The sequence below is a fragment of the Chenopodium quinoa genome, unplaced genomic scaffold, assembly GCF_001683475.1.
Source record: "Chenopodium quinoa cultivar QQ74 unplaced genomic scaffold, ASM168347v1, whole genome shotgun sequence".
Lineage (NCBI taxonomy): Eukaryota > Viridiplantae > Streptophyta > Magnoliopsida > Caryophyllales > Amaranthaceae > Chenopodium > Chenopodium quinoa.
In genome coordinates this window covers 524,742-536,234 of record NW_018744589.1, presented here as the reverse complement: position 1 = coordinate 536,234, position 11,493 = coordinate 524,742, and the positions used below count along the sequence as shown (strand labels likewise).

The 11,493-nt window shown below is 27.6% G+C and overlaps 1 protein-coding gene across 1 annotated transcript; it reads left to right on the top strand.

The window, feature by feature from the left end:
- Nucleotides 1-4,405: 4,405 nt before the first annotated feature.
- LOC110699525 (caffeoylshikimate esterase-like) lies at nt 4,406-10,454 on the top strand. The gene is made up of 7 exons (XM_021877018.1): nt 4,406-4,772; nt 4,871-4,997; nt 5,149-5,295; nt 6,605-6,735; nt 7,594-7,731; nt 9,043-9,141; nt 9,841-10,454. Exons 1-7 carry the CDS (start codon nt 4,746-4,748, stop codon nt 10,141-10,143), a joined length of 972 nt encoding a protein of 323 aa, XP_021732710.1. The 5' UTR covers nt 4,406-4,745; the 3' UTR covers nt 10,144-10,454.
- Nucleotides 10,455-11,493: the final 1,039 nt, after the last annotated feature.

The following is an 11,493-nucleotide window of genomic DNA, read 5'->3' as shown; positions in this document are numbered from 1 at the left end:
AAAACTGTAAATATGAGACACTTACGTTTTTTTTTTTGCTAATTCCGAGCTCAACTCGGGTCCCTAAGGGTTTAATTGACCCCTAAAACCTTAACCGAAGATTTTTCAACATGTAAACCAATGAAAAAATTGAATCGGGCTGCAATTTACAATTTATACGAATTTTTGGGCTGCAATTTGCAAAAAAAATTTTAAATGGCTGCAATTTGCAAAATACGAACTTTAAAGGGCTGCAATTTGCAAATTTTCCCCAACTTTATATACCTAAAAACTATTTTGGTTTTATAAGAATATTTCAACGCTTTTTTTTTTTTTTTTGTGGTGGCCACATCGTGGGCAAAACTGACATACACCAAAATACTAACCGAGTGATTCCTAATTGACCGAGTAAATTTAACCGAATAACCTTTAATCGACCGAGTAAATCATAACCAGTGAAGAGCAAATATTAAAGTGCCAAAGTACAAAAGAAGTCCATGTATTTAATTGTAATAGTAGTCTAGTACAACGTAATTAGCTTCTATTGCCGTAATAAAATTCTAGTAGTTGTGGTACGGAAGTATATAAGGAACCTTTTAGTTTGGCAGAATAGAAGTTGTCACGTATCCTAATTATAGTTCAAACTTAAATACAAGTATTTAGGCTTAGGTACAAAAGAATCTCAACAATTCTGGTCAGACTTCGTAGCGAGGGGTAGAGCTGTCAATTCAAGTACTTGGGTAGCGTTTGGTGAGGTGAGGTCGGGTCGGGTCAAGTCGAGCATATTTCAAAATTGAGCTATGTTAATATTCTAATTTTTATACGAGTCAAAATCTGAATCAAATCATATTAGGTTCGATCGGGTTTGTGTTTAATACCCTTAATGAGTGGCCTAATCCATTAAGTATTGTTTTCCCAACAACACGTACTCATGAATGTCCAACAAAATTTAAACACTGACAAAGTTAAGAGGCAATTCATCTTATTAATTTTGGATAAACCTGATTTAGCAATAACATGTTATCCCTTAAATATTAATAATATCATAGATTTTTATTTACATGATTACATCATTGCCATTGATAAAATTATAGATGCATATATCATTTTAATTTGTTATATTGAAATAGTACAGAGTATTTCGTATTATATTTGTCATTAATTATGATAAGTAGCTACCAAAATAGTCATGATATGCATGCTTGATATATCTAATCCTTATCCAATTATATGAATGAAAGTACCAATCAAAATGATTTGAACTTTGTTCAAAGTAGATGTCTAGCTTTAAATTCAGCCATATCAACTTGAAAATTATTGTAATAAGAAGTTTGTATTTGGTCCAAAGTACTACGTAATCGACATAGATAAGACATACATTTTTAAGTGACATAGAGAATAGTACGGAGTAGGACTTAAATCACTTAACGAACCATTAAACAATAAACATTTAAGTTAAGCTTTAGTATTGGTTATACATTACTCTCGTGACCCTATTTTTTTTTGCCCAATTGTCAAAATTTGAGTTAACCTTTGAAACCTATAACCATAAATTATCATTATTCTACAATTGGTAATATAATCATGCGATATCTTGTTTGATTTAATTTGTTTCATTATATACACCCTTTGAGATGTTGAACTTTTTTTCCCACTATTTATGCATTAGCTTTGACTATACATATATAGGATCTTTTGTCAAAATGACTACTTTTACAAAACTATTTACCAAAACGACTACTTATCAATATTAATTCCAAAACTAGCTAACTTATTAATTTGGAAGGAAATTATTTATTTCTTATTTTCCTTTGAGCTAGTTTGGTTCACTTATGGGAGTTTTTAAAGAAAAAAAAAAAGTTTATGGGAGCTATTTTTTTCTTCTAATTTTTGGTTTTTTTTTTTTTTTTTTTTTTTTTTTTTTGGAAATTCTAATGCCATAGTTTAAGATATCCAATTATGAGAGGGTAGCTAGCTTGTTTTTCGGAGGGTGTGATTTTTTTTTTAATATTTATGTTAGTTTGTTTTTCTTTTGTTAGGGGTTCTCCCCTCTTTTGCACCAAACAAAAAATCCCATTAATTTTGGAAAATAACATTCAACATAATATATTTGCAATAATTCTTTGGAGGCTCTACTTTGTTCAAAGGTGCAACAACATTTAAAAAAAAATTAGGGAAAAACAAACTCAAAAAATTATTACAAATTTCCAATTAACAAAAAAAAAAAAAAAAAAAAAAACTAAGAACATATTCATTGTTTACCATAATGTATCAATATGCGTAAATTTGATTTTTTATACACGTTAAACTAAAAAATATTCAAGTTAGCTGACATTAACAAAAGTATAAAATTTATAGGCATGAAAAAGATGAACAATACCTTAAAAACCCTTATCGTTATATAAATTTGCGGTAGTATTGATAGAACAATACTACTTGAAATTTTAAATTTAAATGATACGATCTAGCCGAAAAAATTAGTATATTTATACTCCGCATATCGTTAAATTTTCCAACTTAAAAAAAAATCCTAAAACAAAATTAAAATAAAACCAAAAAGCAAAATTAAAAAAATATCAATAAAGTGAACCCTGAACAAAATTGGTTCAAAAGAAAAAGAAATAGCTAATTTTGGAATTAAAATTCATAATTAGGCGTTTTGGTAAAAGATTCATATATATATATATATATATATATATATATATATATATATATATATATATATATATATATATTGACAGAAAGACCATATATTTTTAATTAACATACTCCGTAATAAAAACATATTTTATTATAAAATATGTTGTTAGATAGGTATTCATATAAAGTTTCATAATATAGGTGTTCATAATATAAAGTTTCATAATATAATATGAATAGGTAATATTTTATTATGAAACTTTATGAATAGGTAATATTTAACTATATAAAAATAAAGTCAAAATACTGCATTAGTATGTGTGCAATGTTGACAGTATTATGTATTTTATGACAGAATAAAGTTAAACACATATCTTGAAGATCGTGAAAAGTCAAATAAGAGAAAAAAAAGGAACATAGAATTAGTTACTATATACGGGCTTAAGATGTAGTTAAAAACCAAGCAAGTAACTAATCACTTAGATATGACCCAAACTGAAGTCACTTGAACCCAATCCATACCGCTATATTAGGCTATTAGCCACCTTTAGCTAGAATTTCAGTGACATGATTGTAGGCATGGAAATTTTATATGTTAGTTCATCATGATATTATTATACTAGTATATAAAATAAAAATTTGTGTTTACAATGACATCATTAGAACAATTACAAATTCTTAAATAAATCTGGTTCACACTAATTTATTATGGACCACTAATATTAGAGACAATATAATTATTTTATTTATAAAAAAAAAAGTTATTATATTAAAATAAAGGTCATTATGTTGAAATAAAAGTTAGTGTGATATTATAAAGCTATAACAGGTTAATTTTTTTAAAGAAATTTTTAATATAATGGTCAATATGAATAACAACGATCACTAGGTCACTATTCAACATAATGTCGTAATTTATATTCATAATAACATTAAAGGTCACACAAGTTTAACAAAATGTTAATATGTTAAAAATAAGATTACTATATTAAAATTAGGGGTTACTATGTTGAATATAATGCTAGTAACGTGTGTATAAACTTAAGGTTCATAATAATACTAGTTTTGTCCCCGGGCGATGTCCGGTTGTTTATTGAATTTTAAGATAAATTTTTAATCTATATGTCAAATTTTAAAACATATCATTGATATAAAATTAGTTAAGAATTTATGTGTTTTTGTGATGATTTAAACTATATAGTAGGCATGTAATGACTAATAATAATAACATTGGTGAAAAACATTTCTTGACCCGTAACCTAAAATAATGACTCTGTCCGAAATGACTCGTGACCCGACCCGATTGACAGGTCTACACATAGTAATAAAATTATATTAGATTGTAAAGTATATTGTTTTAATTGATTAGAATATATAATAATTTATGAGAGTTATAATTATTTTTTTAAAAAAATTATAATTTAATTTGTACATATGAAATATTGGTACTTTATCGAAAATAAAACTCTAAATTAAAAATTTTATCTTAAAATTCTATCCAAATTTGATAGAAAATAGAATTCTAAATTAACTTTTTTATCTTACAAATTGAATTCTATATAAATCTATCCTACGTGACGCGACACTTGGCGAAAAGTTAAAACGACAACTATCGCTATCTCGTAGCCGGACTATTGTCGATCAGTTCCACACAAGATTTTCGGTTGAACAATTCGTTATTCAATTTTGGATGATAACAATCGCGGATTTTAGACCGAACCAAAAAGGAAAGTCAATCAATTATTGTACAGAAGATCATATCATAAATAAATAATTAATTAAATCATATGTAGTGCATGAGGATGACATATTAGAAATCAGATACGTAAGATAATTAAAGATAGATTAATTTCTAATCAATCCCTCTCTTCCCTTGAATTCGTTCTAGTTTAAAATATCCCTACATTCTCGCATCTCTATTATCAACAATAATACAATTGTTTATTATTCCTAATCACAACTTGTATTTCATTAAAAAAAAAAAAAAAAAAAAAAAGATCACAACTTGTATTTTTCTTAATTAAATTAATTTCAAATCCGTCTTCTTCCTCTTAATTCTTTCTATATATATCTCGTACTTTTAATACTATCTTCACCACCCCAATTCTTCTGCTTTCTACTTTATTATGGGTTCTAATGTCAAATTTGAAGAGGTCATTAGCATATATTTAATTATTTTTATACCTAATGTAAAGTTTATAATTAAGAATCCTATGATTTTTATGGTTATTTTTTTAAAATCTTTTTGCAGGAGTTTATAGTAAATAATAGCGGTTTGAAGCTATATACATGTCGATGGTTGCCACAAAATGAGGATCCTAAAGCTCTTGTTTTCTTATGCCATGGTTATGCCATGGAAAGTAGTATTTCCATGCAAGGTATTTTATTATTCTTTAATTATTATTAATTCTAAACTTTGTGCATTTAATTTGTGATTAATATTATATTGTTTTGGTTAATGCTAATAATGAATTTTTAAGATGTTTGATTACGAGTATGGTCTAATGGGTTTTGTTGATGTGTTTTAAGGGCCGGCGACGCGTCTCGTAAAGGCTGGTTACGGTGTTTATGGGATTGATTTTGTTGGACATGGAAAATCTGGAGGGCTTCAAGGTTATGTTCCAAGCTTTGAAAATCTTGTTCAAGATTGCTCAGATCATTTCACCAAAGTTTGTGGTAAGTTGTTAATTAACTTTAATTAGCTTTTTTGCATCAAGAAAATAGGAGAATATTTAGCAAAAACTATGACAAAATGGCATGTTACATTGTTACACATTAGAAATTAAGTAGAGAGTTGTAATTAAGGGTTTTTCATTAAACCCATTAAAATATTCTTTTTTTTTTTTAAATGTTCCTATATAGATTGTTACAACAATGTGTTCACTATTGGAGATTTAATTTTTCTAATTTGTGTTGTCATAAAATATCAAATGATTTTTTTCTATAATTTCACTTATACGTAATTTGAGAAATTATATAAAAATGTTCATTGATAAATACACACTATTAAAATAAGAACGCCAAAAAGAAATAGAGCGATCATATTACTAATATAGATTAGACTAAGTAACACGATGATTTATTCAGAAAATTGTGTTTGGGAGAAAGTGACAAGGACAACTAGCTGTAACTGTCACAAAAAGGACTAGATTCGTTAAAATAAAAGTCAAATTGCTTAAGATTAGTTCTATTTTAATTCTTTTATTCAATGTTTAGCCATCAAGTATTCAAGTGCATATTAGAAGTGTTTCCACGGTGTTGACTAAAACATACATGCACATAGGAAGGAATCACTGCTAATTATTAGTATATGATGAGTTTTCTTTGAAGTTTAAAAGTCCATATTTTTTTTTTTGGTGAAGAGTTTAAAAAGTCCTTATAAACCGTATCTATTTCCAAGTCAACTATATCATTTATTTAATTTTTTTTAATAAAAATTTGGTTTACTGCTTTTGACTTTTTTTTATTAAAAAAAAAATATTGGTTTAACCTTACCTTATAACTCTGTTTTATTCACCTTTTTTTCAACTATAATTAAATTATAATTATCGATTAATAATTAATTTTAGCTTTGTGAATTTTTTTTTGCTGATTTTCTCTGAATTATTTTTCTTAAGAGTTATATGGAGTAGAATTTTTATTATCTGACCTTAATTTTCATTAGTTGTCATGTTTTCTTAATAATATATATTTTGAAGGAGGAAAAATACGAAATAAAAATAATTAAAATTAAGAAAACATAATAATTCTTATTACATCATCTACTACAAATAAATGCTTTAATTTGACTTTTATATTATTAACATATATCACGTGATCTTCATTGGTGCTTATAATTATACATATTATAGATAGTGAAGGTACTTGTTAGAATAAACCTAATGTATATTTTTTGAAAAATATTGGTTGAAATTTTACATTATCAAATGTGTGGATTAAATTTATTTTGGAGTATTGAAAAAATTGGTGTTTTGTGATGGTGCAGAAAGAAAAGAGAATAAAAGTAAAATAAGGTTTTTGATGGGCGAATCAATGGGAGGAGCAGTTGTGTTGTGTTTGCACAGAAAAATGCCAGACTTTTGGGATGGCGCCATTTTAGTCGCACCCATGTGTAAGGTATGTTATTCCTAATTTCTTAATCACTTTCCTAATTTTCCTAATCTCTGTCCTAATTTTTCTAATCACAATAATTAGTTAATTAGTTAAATTTTAAAGTACGTGATGTTTCTCTCTTTCACACGCTTTGTTCTTCTTGTGATTAGTGTTCCACATGCTATTCTCTTAAAAATTGCCTTTCCGTCCACTTTATATTAATTTATGAAAATGATGGTCCACTTTTACTCATTAAGATTTTAAACATGAGGGTTTTGTTTTTTCTATTTTATCTTTGATTTAATTAATTAGTGGCTTCGATTTGAAATTTTAAAGTTTTGCTTTGACTTGAAATTTAAAAGTTTTGATTTGATTTAATTTGAAAATTTCTGGTTTAATTATGGATTATTATATGATGTATTATTGTATTATGGATTTATTTTTATTTAAGTTTATCTGATCTAATGTTAATAAAATAATTATTTATAAGAATAAGGTGAATTAAACAGAACCTAAATAATTGTATATTTAGTTTTATACATTAAATTTTATAATATTTTATAGAATATATATTAAATTTGTGTAAGAAAATTAAGTTTTAAATTCAAATATGATTATTTCCTTACTACATTTGAGTTTGGTGCGTGAATTATTTATTTATTTTTTGCTAGAAAGACATGCATGATTTTGATGTTTTCACCTAAATTTATGTCACAAATTAAATTAGGTAAAATCACTTGGTCCCACAAAAAAAAAAAGAAAAAAAAAAGAATTACGTATCATAATTTTGATACACCACCTTGAATCAATTACTTGTATTTATTTATAATTATTCTTTTTCAAGGGAAATTACTTATTAATATATTTGTTACTACTTGCCAGATTGCTGACCATATAAAACCAAGTCCATTTGTGATCAGCTGTTTGACAAAACTTTCATACATTGTGCCCACTTGGAAACTTATTCCTGGCAATGATGTCATTGAAGCTGCAGTTAGAGATCCTGAGAGAAAAAAAGAGGTATTTTTATTGCTTTGTTCATTAATTACCAATTAGGCAATTACTCTAGATGTGTGAGTACTGGGTCTTCCATTGGAACCCAACAGATTCTACTCGGTCATTTTGAATTGGAGTCATTCTAAGTTATTGGCCTTGTTTGACAAATGGTTGTTGGCGGTTGGCGGGTTTATTTGGCTTGTTTGACCAGTTGGAATGTTTGACTGTTTATAATAGCTTTTGAAATTGGCTGTTTATAAAAGTGTTTGGTAAATTAATTGTTGGTTGTTGGCTGTTTATTAGATAATTTGTGGCCAACAAGTCAAAAGCCAACAAAAAAGCTACTTAAAGCAGTTTTTTCATTGTGGCTTAAAAGCCAACTTTTTCGCTGACTAAAAAGCCAATTACCAAACACATTTTTGGGCTGTTTGACCACGTAAAAAAGCCAAAAGCCAAAAACTAACCAAAAAGCCATTAAAAAGCCAATTACCAAACATGACCATTGTGTCCATACAGATTAAATTGTAAATTAGATCATTCTAAGTAACTAGATTATATGGAATTGTTTTGAGTCCTTGGCATCTCTGATCTATTGCCAATGTTTATTTATTTATTTATTTATTTTATTTAATTTTAATTGACGGAGTAGCCTCCCCACCCTATCATAGGAATGTGAGGTTGTGAGGAATCAAACCTCCAACACATGGATTGGAGAGCTCTATTGCCAATGAGCGCTTTTTAGGACCTCACATTTAGGCACAAGCATATACATAAAAATGACAATTTTGTAAATATTGATATTTTAAAAGTACTACTGAGAGACAATATATTACTAGTAAGTAGTAAACATTCTTAGCAATACTATATATTATTTCAGTAGTATAAAAGACAGTCTAAGTAGTATTGAAAAAAATCATCTCAATAGTACTAATAGGACTTTTGATAGTACAAAGATTGTTATACATTTTTGTTTGTGTCTTACGGTGATGTATTAGGACTTTCTCATTGATATAGCCACACATAAAAGGAAAAAAAGTACTAGCTATCTTCAGTTAAAAAAATTAGGTATGAATGTGTTAAATTCATATAAACACAATTATACAAAGTCGTATCTAGAATAATCTTAACGTGTCATTGATGATGTAAGTGTTACCTCATACAATAATATGCATTTAGGAGTTAGGACACACCTTTAACTCCAATTGTACAAAGTATTTTTAATGTTATTTAGAAAATATAATATGAAAGCATTTTACTCCGTACAATAAAACTAAGCTACTTCAAATTTACCACAAAATGCATGCTATAATTAACACTATCAATGTAAATTAATAGGTGAGGTCAAATCCATATTGGTACACTGGAAGGCCACGCTTGAGAACAGCTGAACAGCTCTTTTCTGTTTCCATGGATCTCGAGAAACGATTAAACGAGGTATACACACATAATTGTATTCCCTTTATTTATTTTTAACATTTTTTTGACAAGATAGTTTTAACTCCGTAATAATTTTTGGTAGCAACGGTGTTTCTTCCCCAAATTACTCTATTACGAGTATTATCTATTAGTGGAAGCCCCACTCTACCATCATGATAAATAATAATCGTTTATCAAATGACATTTTTTATAAAAATAAAGTAATTAAAATCTCAGTAAAATGATACATGTTGATTTATTTACGAAAATATCATTAGATAAACATTATTTTGTCATAAAATTGTATTTTTCAAATGTTTTAGTGGCAAAAAATAATCTTTCAAACTTATTTTATTTTTTTTTATTTAATATAGTAATATCACTTTTTGTTTGTTAGTGTACATCTCTAAATTTTTTATTATTTACAAATAAATATTACATCTCTTTCTTTTTAGTTGACACATAATTCCTTTTTAGAATTTTTTTTTTAGTTGACACGTTTTCTTTTGGAGTAACTTTTTTACCTTGCATTTACAAGGTATCTCACTTGCTTTTTCATTCTCTTTCACTCTCTCCTCTCCTTAATATATATGTCTAAATCAAACGCGTTAACTAAATAGAAACGGAGAAAGTATTATAAAAAATTGATACTTGGAATTTGAAATAAATTTGGCATTGAAATAGACCTGTGATTAACCCCATTGTATTCAAACAAAGGTAACATTACCCTTCATAGTTCTTCATGGAGGAGATGACAAAGTGACGGACCCAGAAATAAGCAAGATTCTACACGAGTCGGCCATGAGCTTCGACAAAACCTTCAAGCTGTATCCGGGAATGTGGCATGCTTTAACCTATGGTGAATTCCCTGAAAACATCAACACCGTCTTTAACGACATCATAGGTTGGTTGAGTGAGAGATCTGGGGGACCGAACTCGAGGTTAGAGAATGCAAGCAAGGTTAAGGAAGACAGAGAGACTAATGTTACATACCATGAGAAACCTACGACCTCAAGTTGATCGTCTGTTTTGTATTTCAGAGATCCATAATTAAGTTGGTGTATAGCTATGTCTTGTTACTCTTGTACATACTGATTATCATTTTTTTTAATGTATAATTGCGTTTATTTGTTCCAAGAGTAAATTAGTAAAGAACTTCTATCTTATTGTCTAACTAGTTTTGTGCCCGGGCGATGCTCAGATTGTTGATAAAGTTTCAATATAAACTTTTTTTTGCTTGAATCACATACAATCCCTTTAGGTAATGTAGGATATTTAGACGTACGGTGTCATATCGCTTATTTAATTAAATAGTAGTGTACTTTTTGTAATTTTGTTCGTGAATGTATTGACTTGAATTTATTCTTGTTGGCTTTAAATTGTATTTTTTTTTTTTACTAATTCTCTGAAAATAGGATAGTACACCTGCATGGTGCACCCGAAAGAACATACGCTTGTTTGATAAAGAACATATCGTATATATGTTTGATAATACGTTCTTTTATACTTATATTCTTTAACATATGTTGATTAAACATGTTTTTTGGGTTTGAATAATATAAAGTTTGTTCTTTGAATTTGACTTGTGTGTTCTTTGAGGTAATGAGTTTCGCACTATTTTTTTAAGGAAATTTTGTGTAAAACTACTCTAAAGATAGGGTCATTTGTGAACAACTACCTAATTTTTTTTTTGTTTGTTTAGAACTATCCATAAGTTTAAAAACGTTTGGGTAGCACTACCTACTAACGTTTTCCGTCCAATTAAAACATTATTTTGGCTATATTTTTCACTTTTATCAATTACAATGGCCAGTTAATGCTAAAATAAGCAAAACCCCAATTCAATTAAACTCCCAAACCTTAGAATTCAAAATCCCCAAATAATACTAAACTCATGAACCCTAAAATGAATTCTAATTAAAACCCTAATTAGGTTAATTAAGGTAAATTAAAACCTTTATACAATATGGGAGAGTTAATTGGGTGGAAAAAGTGAAAAAGTGGGCTCCGATAACGTATTAATTGGACGGAAAATGTTAATGGGTAGTGCTACTCAAATGTTTTCAAACTTGTGGGTAGTTCTAAACAAATAATAAAAAAAATCGGTAGTTGTTCATAAATGACCCTATCTTTAGGGTAGTTCTATACAAAATTTCTTTTTTTTTTTAAATTTTATTTTATTATCGTATGTTCTTTAAGTTTGATCGGTGTGTTCTTCGGGTATAAATTATATGTTCTTCACATTATAACTTATATTCTAGCTTCTAACCTATATTATTTTGAAAATGAAATTTTAAATTTTTTTAATTGAAAATATTTTATAGAGAGAGAGAACTAAAATTATTAGAAAAATTGAATTTCGGAGAGAAA

Coding starts and splice junctions, on each gene's coding strand:
- LOC110699525 (XM_021877018.1), top strand. CDS start 4,746: ATGGGTTCTAATGTCAAATTTGAAGAG. Junction 7,732..9,042: donor ATCCTGAGAGAAAAAAAGAG/GTATTTTTATTG, acceptor GTAAATTAATAG/GTGAGGTCAAATCCATATTG. Junction 9,142..9,840: donor TCGAGAAACGATTAAACGAG/GTATACACACAT, acceptor ATTCAAACAAAG/GTAACATTACCCTTCATAGT.